The sequence below is a fragment of the Phyllostomus discolor genome, chromosome 4 (genome assembly GCF_004126475.2).
Source record: "Phyllostomus discolor isolate MPI-MPIP mPhyDis1 chromosome 4, mPhyDis1.pri.v3, whole genome shotgun sequence".
In the NCBI taxonomy this organism is placed as follows: Eukaryota; Metazoa; Chordata; class Mammalia; order Chiroptera; family Phyllostomidae; genus Phyllostomus; species Phyllostomus discolor.
In genome coordinates this window covers 137,712,424-137,729,793 of record NC_040906.2, presented here as the reverse complement: position 1 = coordinate 137,729,793, position 17,370 = coordinate 137,712,424, and the positions used below count along the sequence as shown (strand labels likewise).

At 33.7% G+C, this 17,370-nt stretch overlaps 1 protein-coding gene across 50 annotated transcripts in view; it reads right to left on the bottom strand.

The window, feature by feature from the left end:
- RIMS1 (regulating synaptic membrane exocytosis 1) overlaps positions 1 to 17,370 on the bottom strand; it is a 420,732-nt gene that overhangs the window by 118,644 nt on the left and 284,718 nt on the right. For 24 of the 50 annotated variants that reach the window (XM_036024349.1, XM_036024352.1, XM_036024323.1 and 21 more), the window contains 7 exons: positions 16,529 to 16,700; positions 16,247 to 16,400; positions 15,051 to 15,122; positions 9,404 to 9,560; positions 8,531 to 8,656; positions 6,909 to 6,971; positions 2,547 to 2,636 (listed from right to left, as the gene is read on the bottom strand). In XM_036024349.1, the coding sequence (XP_035880242.1) occupies positions 2,547 to 2,636; positions 6,909 to 6,971; positions 8,531 to 8,656; positions 9,404 to 9,560; positions 15,051 to 15,122; positions 16,247 to 16,400; positions 16,529 to 16,700 (834 nt within the window). The remainder of the gene's footprint in view (positions 1 to 2,546; positions 2,637 to 6,908; positions 6,972 to 8,530; positions 8,657 to 9,403; positions 9,561 to 15,050; positions 15,123 to 16,246; positions 16,401 to 16,528; positions 16,701 to 17,370) is intronic. The other 26 variants (XM_036024324.1, XM_036024333.1, XM_036024337.1 and 23 more) reach the window with 9 other exon arrangements.

Sequence of the window (17,370 nt, the reverse complement as noted above, 5' to 3'; positions counted from 1 at the left end):
AGGGAAGAAAAGGTGGGTCTGAGGGCTCGAACTCCTTTAGGAAAAGAATGTCACCTGTGCCTGGTTCTCCTTTACTTTGAATCATTAGTGAAGTATCATGTTGGGTATTAAGTCTGATTTGAGAATTCCATCCTTTATATTTACACAACACTGTGTTTTAAAAATCAGTGAGGGTAATTCATGAAGGGTATTAATTTGGTATAACAGCATATAAATAGTCATCACATGGCCTGAAAGTAAGCAAACTGTTTAAACTTAATAATTCATAAAGCTGTGGAAATATGTTAATATCTTAAGAATATGAAATTATATTTTAAATATATTTTACCTAACATTTCATATGCTATGTATATATTAGGCATTGACATGAGAATCTCTCTGTTCAATCAGAGAAATTAACTAACTGGGAAATTCTCTAAGCCTCTCCCTTCCAACTCTGCACATCCTGTCTGGGGACCTGAGGTGCAGTTTCCAAAGAGAAACAAGTTACCACTGTCGACACTGTTACACTCTGCTTGGTTCGAAGCTGCTTATTGGTGTGTGCACAAAAAGGGTATTTGAGGTCCTTATCCTCCACCCAGTAAGCATCTACAACTTCTACAATTTTCTTGATGAAAACTCACTTTATTTCCCTCTCGGCAACAAATTGACTTCAATAAATTTAAAATCATCAATAACACCAGTCCCTGCTGCCTTTCACTTTTAATGAAAATTTCTCTTTATTAATATATAGGTTTTCAATTGTGTTTTTCTTCTCCCCTCAAAGGCAAGCACACTCACTTGGACTTCGTGATGGCCTGACCTGTATGTTAACGGGGGCCAGAGTTTTTCTACAGGTTGAGCTCTTTTAAGGGTGTTACCTGAGAGAGTGCAGAGTGCATAGATTTTGAACCCGATGGCTTCAGAGTCACAGAGAAATGCATGCTAGATAGCCTTTGGCACGAGAATGGATCTGTATTATCCAATACATCAGCCACAAGTCACGTGCAGCTACTTAACAAAAAGGAATGCAAAATATCTCACTAAAAGTTTTAAACAGATTGTGTGTCGAAAGGATAATATTTTAGATATATTGGGTTAAATAAAGTATTAAAGTTAATTTGATTTTAATTAACCTCAATACAGCAACCAGAAAAATCTTAAATTGCACACATGGCTCGCATTGTGTTTCCATCAGGTGGCGCCACACTGCTGGTGCGAGGTGTGCTGTGGTGGAGACTCACTCAGGAGAGCCCACCCACCGAGCTACTGTCCCTGGTTTTAGTGCTGAGCAGAAACACAGAGGGAGATAACAATAACTAAAAATTTTTTTTCTGCTCCTCTTGTATTTATTTTGGGGGTAATCTATGATAAAGAAAATATAATCATTTCTACTGTGATTCTAGAAGAGTCTATAGTCATTACAACTAAAATTATATTACAAATGTAAAAGAATACAAAAATAGATTCCCTTTTCCTATTACAAAATTTACAAATATAGAAGAATACAAAATAAAGAGGTTTTTTAGTAGAATCTTACAAAAACACTAAAAAATAGGTATGTATACCTGGTACCTATTATTCCATTGTATAAATAAACATCTCGTAAATAAATGAATCAGACTAGAAAGACTGCTGAAGAAAAGCTTTAAGTGGTCTCTGAAAAAGTGGATTATATTAGCATGACTAAATATTTTTCTTCAGGGTTTGTAGAGTTCAGATGCAAATTTCCACTGGATAACTTCTAATTGAAAAGCGGTAACAACTATAACCAAGACTATTAAACATAACCAAGTTTACTGGAATAGAACACTTCATCATAATGGAAAAATTAGCTGCTTCCAATTAGGATGCAGTGTTAAAATCAATGAATATATTTAATTTAAAATTATAATTATTTACTAATCAATTACAAGTTTTAAGCAAAATTACGTGCATATACATATGCATACATATATTTTCATTTATTTTTGTGTATTTATTTTTTTAAGGAATCAGTAAATCTATGGTAAACATGCCATTTTTGTTGTCAAAATATAAATTAATGCAAAACTTGATCTATATCAAAGAGTAGTTTGGCTAAAAAGGGAATACAGATGCAAAGGGAAGTATTTTATCTAAACAGAATTCTTATTTTTATTTTATGGAAGATTACTGTTAAACCTCTAAATACCATTTATCAGTGGAACTAACAGAAAAATGGTCCTCCTCTTCAAATAACTCATTGGACCTTGTAACTTATCAGCATACTGAAGGCTTCATGAGTAGTATGTAAATAAAACAACTAAACAGCAACAGAAGGAGAAAAGCTGCAGCCAGAAGCAGCTACAAATTATATCACACCATTTGCAACAACAATCATGGAAATATGTGCATACGGACCCTTGGGTTTATCCACATACACATATCTCCCCACAGACGTGTATAATAAGGGAGGGGGAAATGTAGACAATTAGCAAAGTGAACATGGATGGATAAACTTGTGAGACACACATGAAACAAAACAAAGTGATTGAAAAAATCACTAGCACAAATGATAGAAAATTAAGAAAGTCTTTATTTTATACCTTTCTCGTTCTGGTGAATGCAAACTAGTGTCTGGTCTCAAGCAGTTGGTACTAGCACTCCTAGCCCTGTCAAGGGAGGGCTGCAGTTCACTAGTGCCAGTGCATTGCATCCAATGGTAGAAGAGAAAGACAAAGAAACAAAGAAAGGAAGACCATGTTAGAGAGTAAAGCATAAAGTAATGTCCCCTTTACATAAAATGTAGAATCACTATGATTCAGTTCTTAAGGGTGTGAAAGGGCTGACAGAATGGCAGTGCAAAATTTTGTTTAGAAAATGAAACTAAACAAAGATTATGCTTGAATTGCTTTGCATAATTTTTTAAAAAGGGTCTCAGACTGAAAAATGACACCAAATCACATCTGCTTATGAAAAAAACTAAATACAGAAAGCACTAAAACAAAAGCCTAAAACTTCATTACCAAGAACAGATGCCACACCAAAACAAAATGAAGGACATCAGAGGAGAAAAAGTTCACCACTCAACTGTTTTGGTTCACAACACTAGACAAGGGAAGCGGAAGGTAAGACTTCCGCATGTTCTTGCCTAACCAGTGTTTCACCAGTAAATCTCAACACTTTAGAGTTAAAGCGTCATGGTGAGGAGGAGAGTCCTGTCTAGTCACTGATTTGGTTTGAGTATGTGCAGGCAAAAGTGAGCTTTGCAAATGAAAATCATACAAAAATAAAATGGTATGGAATGAATTCCAATTAAAATCAACAAGTAAAAGAAGACAAAAAAGACAAAAGAACACAACCAGAATTCTGACATTTGAGTAAAATTTCATTTAGAGAAATCTACAATTCATGTTTTATCATTAAAACTATTTTTATTTTTTTTAATTTTATTTATTTATTTTTAGAGAGAGAAGGGAGGGAGAAAGAAAGAGAGAGAAACATCAATGTGCAGTTGCTGGGGGTCATGGCCTGCAACCCAGGCATGTACTCTGACTGGGAATCGAACCTGTGACACTTTGGTTCGCAGCCTGCGCTCAATCCACTGAGCTACGCCAGCCAGCACTAAAACTATTTTTAGATTCCATTTATTTAATGTTTATCTGTGTATGATTAATTTCAAGGGAAATGTTAATGCTTTATCAGGATGTAGATTTGCTATCTTTAATAGGCAAAGGATTAGGGATTAGTTTGTCACTGGGACTCACTGTAATGACTCCTACCTGTAAATCTCCCAGTGAGAACTACTCTCCAACAAAGGCATCTTGGGAGGTCATGTTTTATAGTGCCCAACAAGACGTCTGGGACATGGCCACATTGACACGCAGGAAACAGGAAAATATATATGAAGCACATTTACATGTGGATATGAAAAAATTAGGGGGCCTATAAAGCTAAAAACATTGATAGATCTTCTGTTTTTTCCCTCAAAATAACCACCATAATTATTTGAAGGTAGGATTAGAATCATTAAAATAGGGAATCATAGATATCTGTCTTCATAATTAAGATAATAACTCAAAATTACAATTTAATTATTATATGAATTACCAATATTTAAATTTACTGTATAATTCCTGATTTAATATTACACCTGTTTCTATGGAAGTAAACAACTCATAGCTCAAAGTACTAGCCAAATACCATGGTGTAATCTGTCACTGGCTATTGGGTGAGATGGGCATTATATGCAAACCAGAGTATGAACTCTGATGTGGCAGAAAATGGGCAAAACAAGACTAAAGTTAATTCAAATTTCTTTCAAATCAGTGAGGGTTTCTGAACTACCTATAGCACCAAGGACAAACTAGGTCCAGTTAATTAATTATTTTTTGATAATTTAATGTTTCCATAAATTGCTCACTGTGAAAGTCCATTGTCCATTTTGCCTTACACTAAATTATGATAGAGAAGGAAATAACATTTGCTGAGGACATACTAAACATGAAATGCCCTACTAGTTTATTCATGTTTATACTAATTATCAAAACGAAGAAAAGCTCTTAAAACCTGTGTAAACAATGTATTAGAGTGCTATACTCGAGCACAAATTGGAGATGAATTTTCTGAAACTAAGGACTCTGCTTTACAGACAATTGTCTTCAACTCCTAACCTTAGGCAGCTATCCTTATTAATAAGCTGCTATATACTTTTTCTAAACAATTGATTCAAAAGTGATTTTTTTTTCAGGAACACTGAATAGGGATCAGCATAGAATGGGAAAATGAATGAAAAATACCATACTATTTACAGTATAAAGGTCTGAGTTCCCACCATGGCTTTGCCACTTACCGCCTGTTAATCTGGGTATTTTCAGGTCAGGTGGTTAAGCCTTTTGTGTGGAAAGCTCTGAGAATTAGATGAGGTAACAGGTATGGTGTATCTAGGACATAAGCAGCCACAATATTTTCTGTATGGCACTACTGTCTCAGGACATATTTTATGAAAAAAAAAGAAGAGTTTGATGGTTAAGTAACATAAGAGAGAATGGATTAAACAATATGAGAAATATCTGAGTACATAACTTTAAAGTGTTCTGTATATCTCCAGGGAAGGGCTGTAATTTGCAGTTTCCAAAATCTATCTGAGTCACAAACTTTTATTGGTGGAGCACCACCAGGACCAACTCCTCAGAACACACTATGGGAAAAGCTAGTTTAGTGGAAAATGTCGAACAGACCTGATTTTGACTTCTTACTCTATTCTTTATCAAATTAAAATCTATCACCTTTCTTTACCTGTAAAATGTGACTATGATTAATATCATATAATTACTGTCAGGAAGTTGAGGTAAGGTACATTAAATACTTAATATTGTGCTTGGTACTCAATGAAAGTTATTTTCCTTGTTAATTGGGAAAGAGTAAACCTTCAAATTTTATTCTGAAAATTCCTAATTGAATATGATATAATGTATTTTGAAGATAAGATTATATAAAATGGATTAAACTACTGATATATTGTATCTTGTAAATCCTGGAATTTCACCTTTAGAAGTAAAAGTAAATTTAAAAAGTCTATTTAGCTATTCTACTTAGACTATTGGGTGTGAGAATACTGGAAACACCCACACACTGGGTGACAGGCCACACCGGGTACCTAGTAAATGTAAAGTTTGGGTTTTTTGTGTTTTTGTTTTTTTTATTTTTACAGTTACTGAGATCAAGAGGAACATGAAGGAGTGTGAGAAAACTTTCTGAGTTTCTAAATAAATCATTCCTATTAATAAACTATTTTTCAGGAAGAAAATCAATAGTAAGCCCAGACAGTTGAGCATTATAAGGAATGAATTAATTTTTGAAATATTTATGGTTTTATATTTTTCCCCACTCCACAAACAGAACTAATATTTCCTCATTTTTTCCAGTTGACACTATAAGCAAACATGGCAATAGTTATCAATAGGAGTATTTTATACATATAAAAATTTAATCCTTATTAGTATGATAATGTTTGCACTATTAAGCAGAACCACATGTTCCATGCAGACAGTAAATTAGCCACATTTGTTCTTGCATTGCAGGTGTCCCAGTTATAGCTCTTTCCTTCTCTACTCTACCTACTTCTCAATGGCCAAAACATTTAGAAGAGTTTGTCTCTGTGTCATTTCATTTCCTTATCTTCTGCTATCCAAACTGACAGTAAATGTTTACAGATTTAATTCTCTGAGAGGATTTATTTTAGATATGAAATCCAAGATGTAATGAGATTAAAATAAAGTATCAGGTTCTAAGCTCCAATTTAGAGGAACTATTACACCCCTTTTCATTCTCACCTTTAAAGAGGCACCCTATCATTCCATGTGTCAACAAACGAGTTTATACTGCAGCATTTCTGAACTGGTGTTGGGGTGAAGGAAGGGAGGGTTTAGAAGTTAGCAGGTCAGACCTCCTCATTGTTTACCAAGAAGGAAATTGAAACTCAGAAATTAAAAATGAACTGGTAACAATTTTATTAAAGACAAACAGAATATAAACAACTGTAGATTTCAAAAGGAAATTAAAAAAAGCTAAAACAAAGCAAACTGATAATCATGGAAACAATAACTCTGCCATGCACAGAAGATCAGACCTCTCGTGACTAGACAGGCATGTGTGTTGGGGGTGGGGCACCTAGAATTTTAGATGCAGAAATTGGTTCCTCAGTTTTAGGAATGTGAAAACAGTTCCACAGAGGCTCATCAGTCTCTGCATTTTTTAATATACAAATAGAAAAATTGTCTGCCTGGACAAGAATTAAATATATTTGGAACCTTTTCCATAAGCTCCATATAAAACAGAACAAATTTTGAGTACTTGGGAAAATAATTGATGTCTTTGTGATTATACACTAAGGGAGAGACGGAAGAGTAGTAGAATGGAGAGAGAGTCATCACACACAGTTACCGTTACCAGATCCCTGTATTTACCTGGTAGTATGTAGGCATTCTGCACTTCGTCCTCGTTTTGCTCTGGGCAGCATAAGAAGCTCACTGCACAGACAGGATGGGTGGTGAGTGAAACAGATAAATTATGGGCATTAAATGACATGGGATATGCCAATGGTATGCAGATGAAAACATGAAAAGGGAAGAAACCAGATTGTCTGCACTAGCATTCTTGCTTGAAAGATTAAACAAAAACATGACAATATTTTTAAAAATTTAAACAATAATGTACACATTGTGGTCAAAGTCCTAGCTGTTGTTGATTTGTTATTGTATTTCGAAGTGATTTTACAGATTATTAAAACAAAACAAAACCAAACCTTCCCCAAATAAGATGTAGAAGTCTATTTCCAATTCTAAACACTTGGGTTACTTTAATAACTTTTGAAAGGCCTATAAACCTGGCCTTTCTGATATTAATGGGAACCCTAAGTTTTTTTATTTCTTTTAAGCAACTTAAAGCATGATAGTTTTCTTGGCTTTTATAGCCACCAAAAACACTGCATCACGTATTATGTTTCTCCTTAGCAAACCAAAAGTATACTTCACTAGGACTGCTTTATTTTAAAATAGATACTTTCTACACATTCAAATTAATTCCACTCTAATGAATGTCCTGGTCGAGAAGGCGTTCTTCTCCCCCTTCACCTAAATTCATGGTGGCTCCAGTGAATGTTGATAAAGTGGTTCTCGTTCAACTCAACTCAAGCTGAGCAGTGTGGAATCCTATTCCTCAGAGAAGTTTCTGTCTCTGTGCCTAATCTAACTTCAGTCTTTGAAGATTATGGCACCACTTCCCCCAGGAGGATGACAGTTAGGGAGGTAAGAGGCTCTACTTGAGTTCTGTGTCCTTAACTACATAGTAGAACAATCAATCATTCAGCACAGCTCCAATTTCCCTTCTCCTCCCTGAGAGTTTCTCCACTTTAAAGCGCCAGAAGAGAATATTCAACACGGTAGGTATTACATGAAGTTAAATCATATCTTGAGGTGGGGTCAGGCATATTACTGTAAACATGTGGTTAGTCTGAAAAGAAAGTCTGTGAGCATGCAGAACAAGGGTTATCACATAGATTTTTAGTAGTTGGGTCCAGGAAATATTTTTTCATAAGAAAAGAAATCCCTCTTAATATTTTCTGCTTTATAGACTCTTCATAGAAATATATTTTGTAAAAAGTAGGTATATAAAATATTATTGATGTTCTTACAAAAACTCTGCAACACTGTCTGCCTTTCAGATGACCTGTATCCAAAATTTTTAGTAACAAAATTTACAATTGTGTAATTATATAAGTCACAATCCAAAGCCTGCAATCCACAAAATATAAAATATTTGAAAATTGCTTATGTAGTCTCACTTCCATAATTTAAGATAGTCTCTAATTCAACAATGAACTGTACATTTGAAACTATTTAAACATACATTTTGATTTTTTTAAATTGCTTATATTATGACAATAATATTAGCCAGTTGTTCCTTGAGAAAAATTCAGTTTTGAGTGATGAATTACTTTTATTTTCAAATGTACTACACCAAAATATCTATCATGCATTCAAGCACAGCAGAAAATGTTTAACATTAGGATGATCATGTAAACAAATACCTGTCTTGTTCAGATAAATACTGACTGTCCACTTCTCTGGACCTGTGATCGACTGGGCTTCTAGAGGCATCATGGTGTCTGGTTGGAGAACGTGACCTTCTTGTTGGATGAATTTCATCTAAACTCCTAAAATGATCACAAAAATTCATGTGCATCAAAGTGGATCAACTTCCCAAACCAATCAGGCAGATTAACAGGGAAGAACTGACAGTAATTGGCAAGCAACTGGCACAGCCAGAAAAGTGCTGGCATCACAACCAAATAACTATTTCATCAATGACTCTGAAAGGTATTTCTCCTTTATGAACATGCTGCCTGTGCTGCATTTCTGGAACCTCTCTTGTATGTCTATTAAAAAAGGACCATGGTTGTTATCTGCTTATTTGATTAAAGTTTCAGAAGTACATTTCAGGGTAAGAGAAAAATGGAGCACTACATTACTTACGTGTCACACACTTTTCTAAGCATTTGAAGTGCTTCAAAGATACAATCCTAAATTCCTTAAAAATACCACTTAATCTCATTCTGTTGCCACTTCTCTCCACAAATCTGACTCATTATCATGCAATTTCTCATGACAGCAGAGAAAACTACCAAACAAAATCTGAAACGGTGCTTGGGACATAAACTTCTTCCACTCCTTGGGAAATATCTTGAGATTAATGAACAGCATGTTGCATAGAACGGAATGCTGAGATTAAAGAACAGAATGTTGGGTAATGAAAAAAAAGATATTTTGCCTGCAAATGATTCTGAAAAAAAATAACTTGATTGCCCTAATCACTATTTCATTTCGGTTAGAAGCTTGCGATAGTTTACAGTGTTACAATAAAAGAGTGCTGGCAGGAACACGAAGTCCATTTCAAAGCCTACCTCTGTAATGGCACATTTGGTAAACGTGAACGCGGCCTTCCCTGATCATCGCCGCGATGAGGAGATACTGAGCGTGAACGGTGATGAGTTGTTCTTTGCTGTTCTGGCACAGTTAACGTTGTAGATTTACCTTCTCTAGCACTAGACCTATAACCTACTGGCAAGAGTACACACAAAAAATTAGTCAGTATTCTTTAATGTAAATGTTAATGTGGAGATACCAAACTGTATCTAAAGCAGCCCCTGACCTATTAAAGTAAATGACATGCAATCAGTATTATTAGCTTTATCTTTGAAACTATGAAGTATACGTACACAGAGTGTAACATATACATGCACAAGAACAGGTTACAGATTGGCTCAAAGGTACCATGAAGATACTGAATATAATAAGTATGACAGCTGATGTCTCAGACATTATGATGTGTTAGGATATTAATTTTAAAAATGAACAAGTTAATGATTTTACAGCAACACAAATCAAGCAATTGACAGCGAACTATAGTGAATATACAAGTCAATGCTTAGAAGCTTGGTGTCTCTTTCAATGTTATTTGAATTTTTCTTCCAAAGGATAAATTATTTTAGTTGAATTTCACATGACTTTGCTAATAAGAAATGTTATAATTCCAATTTTAATTAATAAAGAATAGCAGGTCTTCACTATTACAAATACTGATTGTGAATTTTGCAAATCACAGAAAATACTGCAAATTTCCAATGAAAATAGTGTATTGATAGAGATGATTATAACAATAATGCAACAGAATTAACTCTTCCAATGAAAAAATCATCAAATCTACCCCAGACTTCTGAAAGTTATCCCACAAATGTGCTAGTATTAACATAATTAAGTTAATACAGCTAACACAATCTCAATTAAAAATAAATTCTAAAAGTTATTCTGTTTATAATATCTTTGATTTGAAGATAAACCAGTAATCTCAAACCCATAGTAAGAGTTTAACTAAATTTTTTTTAACAAGGCCACTGTATTTTATTAAAAGTAAAATTTAAAAAGTCCCTGGGCAAAAGAAAATATAATTATATTTGCAACTACATAAAATGTCTATCAACCATGAAAACACTAATTTAATTGGGCAGCTTTGAAATGTTCATTCATTTACTGCTAACTCCCATATTATTTTTAAAATATGCCATGAAGCACCATTATTAAAGGCAGACTAACATTTTTCATCAAAATTAATTTTTTAGTTTTTATGAAAACTGAATTTTCATCAGTTTATTTTTTATGACTGTATGACAAGAAGCAAGGTCTTTAAACATTTAATAAAGTGTAATTTGACAATACTCAGAGCAAAAAAAGTTCAACCATTTTGTCACTCTCTAAAAATATCCATATAATGACCAAATAATATAACCATAAGTGTTATAATTTCATATACTTCAATTTTATAATGAAAATAAAAGCACTTGAGCTATTATTTTGAGTCTCATGTATAAATGTTTCTTTGTTGTTCAGATGTATAAATTGTAATATTAAGTCTAGAAAAGAGGCCAATTAAATTTACAGCTAGTAAATTTACTTTGCAGCTTATTGTAAAAAACGATGACTGTTTTTAAAGATATTTAATCTAAGGTCTGAATTACTTAAACATTTTAAATTACCTTTTGATAACATGTGGTATCAGTTATACAGTAATTATAGAAGGTCAACATTGAATTGAAAGCACCATTTCAAAATCTCAATGAATATTCAAGGTATATGAATAGAACTTCCCAATGTGGGGTAATTAATTATTATGAAATAACTCAGAAATTCTAGATATCTTGTTGTTGTTAAAAGGGTATAATTAATTTTTGTCTTGGGGTCTTTATATTTACATTGAAATTAATGCCTTTTAAATCCTACCTTAATGTGCATATAGAGTTCTTCATCTGCTTTTTAAAAATAATTTGCTTTTGTTCATATTTAATTTATTGTTGACAACATGTACTCTACCTTCAGAAAAAGGTGGGAGAAGACTGCTATTGTATGAGTATTTCAGTGTTTCAATGGGCTCAAAGTTAGAAGTCAAAAGTTTTTTTTTTCCATTTTCTGAATTTGCATAATGCTCTGAAAAGCTGAGGTTGCCAGATGTCTTGCCTCAGATTTGGGTATTATGTATACGGTTATTTTTAGTCTTCTTAAGCAGCTAAAAGTACTTATTTTAAATAACAATAAAGCTATGACAACTATAAAGTTAATAAGAAGTAGTTTTGTAGGCTTCAATTGCTTTAGAACCTCAGATTCACTCAGTGGAGAAAGTCAATACATCAAACAAGAGCAGGGAACTCCATGATTTAAAAAAAAAAAGCCAAGGTAATAGAAACTTTAAGGGACGGTTGCAATAGAACATTTAAATGAAGCTTCAGAACTTCTGTAGAACACATACAACCAGAAACTTGCCTGAGTACATGAAACGTATGTAGAATTGCATCTAACTAAACAGATTTCTCTTCACATTAGATGCTAGGAAATGTATTTGTAATTGACCTCTACAAGTATATGAGAATGTATCAACACACTTGTTCATTAATGTATCACCTCACTTTAATTTAGCTTCTTGCCCTTATTTTAGCAACACTCATCTTTCCTCTTTATTTAAAATGTGTGTGTAACACTGAGTGGCTTGCTGTATCATATTTGCCCCACATATATATCTTCAGAAGGTACCATATACTTATTTTGGATCAATGCAGAGTATAGCTGAAAATGTAAATTGCATTATCTCCTTATCAATTTATAAAGAGATGTCCGGAGCATAAAATATTAATTATTGTTTATGTAATTTATTAGTTATATTCTATTAAAAGTTTGCCTCAATGTATTTTAAGTGCTAAATAAAAATGAATATTTGAAATGATAATTTAGATATAGCTTTTATGTGGTAAAAGAAGCTATATAGTTTGCAAACACTACATGGTCTATTTCAGCATGGAAAGTAAATATATAGAATTCAGTGTTCTATAGAATATATAGAATTCAATATATAGAATTCAGTATATAGAATTAGGGCATCCAAGCACTAATTCCATCTTTAGTGGGTCTCATAACCCCCATTTTGGCTGTTGTCCATGGGGCCTTTCAGGAAAAGAAGAAGGAACATACCATTTTAGTATTTATTGAATTGGCCATTTATTAATTCATTCATTCACTATCCTGCCTAAGTATAAAATATATGAAATTTTAGGTGAATAAATATAAGGATCACCTATAGAAGTAAATTCTATTTAGATGAGTTGGTAACAACATTAAAGCTGTTGGTAACAACATTAACAGCCAAGATTCTTGTTAGGATCCCTGACTTTCCTAAGGAATCATCTGATTCTTACTTAAATCTGTCCATCGATTTAATATACAATCACTTTTCTCCTTTCGATTTCAAAAAAAATTCCATTAAATTGTGTGTTAAAATTTCTGTGGAGGATGTGCCTAATTATTATGATATTTTCTGAAATAAACACACAAAAAAGAAAACAAAGGGGGGAAATGGTACAACTGTAATAGCATAATCAATAAAATATATTTTAAAAAAAGAAGCAGCCCTGGCTGGTGTGGCTTAGTGGATTGAACACTGGCCTGCGAACCAAAGGGTCACTGGTTTGATTCCCAGTCAGGGCACATGCCTGGGTTGCAGGCTGGGTCCCTGATTGGGGAATGTGAGAGGCAACCACAGATTGAGGTTTCTCTCCCTCTCTTCCTCCTTTTCTTCCCTTCTCTCTAAAGATAAATAAAATCTTAAAAAAATTAAAAGGAGGGGCAAAAAAAAGAAAACAAAATATTAAATGTTATCCACTATCATCCAGGGTTATTTACAACTGTCACTGGTGGTCTTCTATCTGAGAGTAACACCTAAGTACATAGAGGTGTACACCATCAGGCTTACTGTTTTTAGAAATACATTTTACTTTAATAAAGTGATTATACAATATATTCTCTAAATTATAGAAACAAATAAAATATAACTTTAGAGAACTCTCTGTAATGTTCTGCTAGTTTTAATGAGTTTTATGTATCTCTCCAAATTGTGAATTTAGTCACTAGTATAAAATCTGTCTATTAACTTTTCCAAAACAATTAACCTCAAATCAAGTGCATCCACATATGTGAGAAATTACACGAATTAAGGAGACATATGTCAACATTGTCCTAAAGAAATGCCTTTAACAAATCTTATATATATGCCTTAGGATTTTCTGTTTAATTTCTTCTTATTTTGATTTTTTTTTTTACTTCATATTAGTCAATCAAGGAAGTAGTACAGGAGTTGTGCCAAGAAAATAAGCCTGAACTGCTTGGTTTTACATGTCTTCTGACAAAAGAATCAGATGAGAAACATAGATTTGAACTCCACAATGTCACAAAAAATATTACTAACTGATACGGCAAAAAGATGTTAACTTAAAATGAATCTTAAATCTTTCTAAAGCATTTCTTTACTTTAAAACATATGAGGTCTGTCCAGAAAAAGTCCAGCCATCCATAATCCAATGAGAACAGTTTGTGCAACATCACTGGAAACTGAGGAGGGTGGACTGGAATGCACATGCATGAACTTCAAGGACTTCACTGTACTTGTCAGTGGGGGTGGTGGATGCTGTTGAGTGAGCATGTGAACTGTCTGGCCATCACATTGAAAATGACTAAGTGAGTAGAGAAACAAATCTGCACCAAATTTTGAGTTAAGCATGAACATTCCTCCATGGAAACTATCCAGATGATTCAGAAGGCCACAGCTATGGGCAGCTAGTGACTGGCAGCTTCATCACAACAACGTGTCCGCTCATACATTACATCTAGTGCAGAGTATTTTGATGAAACATCAAATCACCAAAGTGACTCAGCCCCCTTACAGCCCAGATTTGGTACTTGCAACTTCTGGCTTTTCCCAAAACTAAAATCACTTTTGAAAAGGAAGAGATTTCAGAGTGTTGATGAGATTCAGGAAAATATGATGGGGAGGCTGATGGTGATTGGAAGAACTGTGTGAGGTCCTAAGGTGCCTACTTTGACGGGGACTGAGGCATTCTTGTTCTATGTACTGTTTCTTGTTTCCTGTATCTTCTTCAATAAATGTCTCTGTTTTTCATAGTACATGGCTGGATACCTTCTGGACAGACCTTGTAAACACACATTCTAATTTTAATCAGTGGTAAACACATCACAGAAGCATTAAAAGTTAAGCCATGCCACATGCAGTTTTAAACACCCTGCCATGCACCTTTCTCAGTATATTCCATGGAAGGCTACATTATTTTCAGAAACCAGGGAAGGATAATAATAGATATACAATATAAAACATAAGAGAATGGAATTTTATTTAATAAAATTAACCATATCCTTTCACAATGAAATTCATGTTTTCACTTATGCTCACAGCATTGTGAAATAATGATTTTTAACCTAGCTAGCCATGTTTCTAAGGCAGAACCTAAGTTAAATAAGTGGGGATGTTAATGAATAGTTGCTAGTCAATTTTAAACTTCTGTGGTAATTTGGAACACAAGTCACCATGGAATAATATAATACTGATTTATCTGTGCTGTATATCTCCAGTTCAGTATCCCAAAGAAGTCTGGAAATTGACAGTGAAAACAAGCATAGAAACACAGTGAAGCAGGGCCATGCTCTTCACCCACGCACCTGGAGGAACTACTCCAATACCATCATCAACCTCATAATCTGAGATGTCACTATCACTGATTCGCTGAGATCCTGCACAACAGTAAGGCAAACAGATACCTCTGTATCTCGTTGGGTTATGAAATGTAAATGACATGGTCACAGCTCTTAAAAAATCCAGCTAATACAATTACTACTAAATACTTTTGAATAAGAATCATACAAAGTAAACGATGAGCAGACTTTTAAAGGAATGTTTGTTCTCCAAGGATAACATTTTCTAGGTATTTCCTCCATAAAATCACTGAAGACATATAGAAAGAGACTTCATAAAATAAGATTTTGACTTTTCAATTTCTTTTTTTAATTCAAGCATTATGCTAAAAGCCTATGACAAAGTGTGTACACTGCTTCCTACCCAGGTAAGTGTCCTCCTCTTCTGCAGTTCAGGGAGGATGGGGCTGAGCAGAGAGGTTCACAGAAACCTTTCTTGGCTGGAGCTCTATTGAGCTCATATTATTGAAAGGACATCAGGGCCCTTTATAAAATATGTATGTTTAGCCTTCAAAATTAGCCATTATATGCATTAAACATTAATACAGAGGAAATGCTTGGTCATAGAAGCACTAACATGAAATATTTAATTATATGAGGCAAAAAAACTTGGTTCTAGATTACCAAAATGAAGCTTCTAAATTTCAGTTACTAAATTAGGATTTAGTCGTAGCTCAAAAGCTAATGGGTATAAAAAGAAAGTAGTTTGTCCCAACTACTAGACGAATAACAATAAACATAGTTTATGTTTTTAAAATTTTTATGAAAAATAATACTAAAATAACGAAGAACCATAAAGTTATTAAGAAGTTGCTACTTACATGTAGCAATCAATAATGACTCTATCAGTTAACCAATCTGATACCAAAAATTACCAATCAGTAACCAAAAATTACTCTATCAGTTAACCAATCAACAACCAAATCAGTACTGGGCAAAGATTTATAGTTTTTCAACTTCCAGCTCTGGTATTACTCTATTATGCTGTATTTTTCATTTGGGAAAATGTAGAAAATACTTTTGCCAGGTATCTTTATATAGATGAATACTTTTCCAATATTCTGATCTCTAACAAACATTTGAAGACATTCTCTTGAAGTTAATTTCTAAATAGATCATTACAATATAATTAATTCTGGTAGCTAAAAAGACCTTTAACCTACTTTGTAGTTTTTTGCTGGAGCTTTCTCCATGAATGTGTCGCCTTGGCATGAAAGGTGATGGCTGAGGCAGAGGTAGTGAAGATTCATCATGTGTCTGAAGTTTATACCAATGTGGTTCATCATCTAAAAGTGCCGTCTCCAATTCTATGAGAATCTGAAAGGGCAGTTCTCAAATTAAATCAAGTACATTTAACAAAACATAACATAAAAGGTGATCATAATTAATGCATATCACAAAGTCTTCAATAAGCAGTAGACTTGAATCTTTACAATATACATCACCTCTCCAAGAAATTCACTCTCTTCTTCTTGTACTCTGGGTTGATCCCACACAGTTATTTCTAGCATTCGTTCTCTAAAATCTCTACGATGTACATGTGAATAGACAAAAGTTTGATTCCATTTTGGTTCTAGTACTTTCTTTACTGTTTTGGTCCTCCTTTTACTTTTATCACTGAAAAATAAGTATGCTGTGTAAATGAAAGAGCAAAAACAAGTATATGCTGCCATCTACTGTAGTTACAAGTAATATTGCTATGGGGAGTTTTACTATTTATTTATTTATTTTGTTGTTGATAAGTTGCGGTTGTCCCACCTTTTCCCTGTTGCTCTCCTCTGCCCCTTCCCCCCTCCCACAGTCAGTCCCCACCCCACTGTCCCTGCCCATCAGTCCTCTATTCATGTTCCTTGACTTGCCCCTTCCCATTCTTTCCCTTGTTATCCCTCCCCCCATCACTCACTACCTTTAATTCATATCTTTTAACATAAAAGTCTAAAAAGACTGTAGAGTTTAATACTACTTTAATTTTAACTACAATGTAAGCAGTAGTTATGATTATAGGTAAACACATACAAAGGTATACTCTAAATGGTGTGTAGCTATCAAAGACTAGTAGGTATATAATTAAGTCAATGAAAATTTTGAAACTTGGCAGATTATTTAAAAAATACAAGGTTTGAGGGCATTTTCTTTTGGGGATAATGTAGTTTATTCTCTCAGAGAATTACCTATTAAAGGTTATCACAAGTGTATACATATATCCACACTCATCAAAATGCATAAATATGTGCACTTTTTTTCCATAACAAATTTATCTCAATACATCTTTACAAAATAAGTAAAA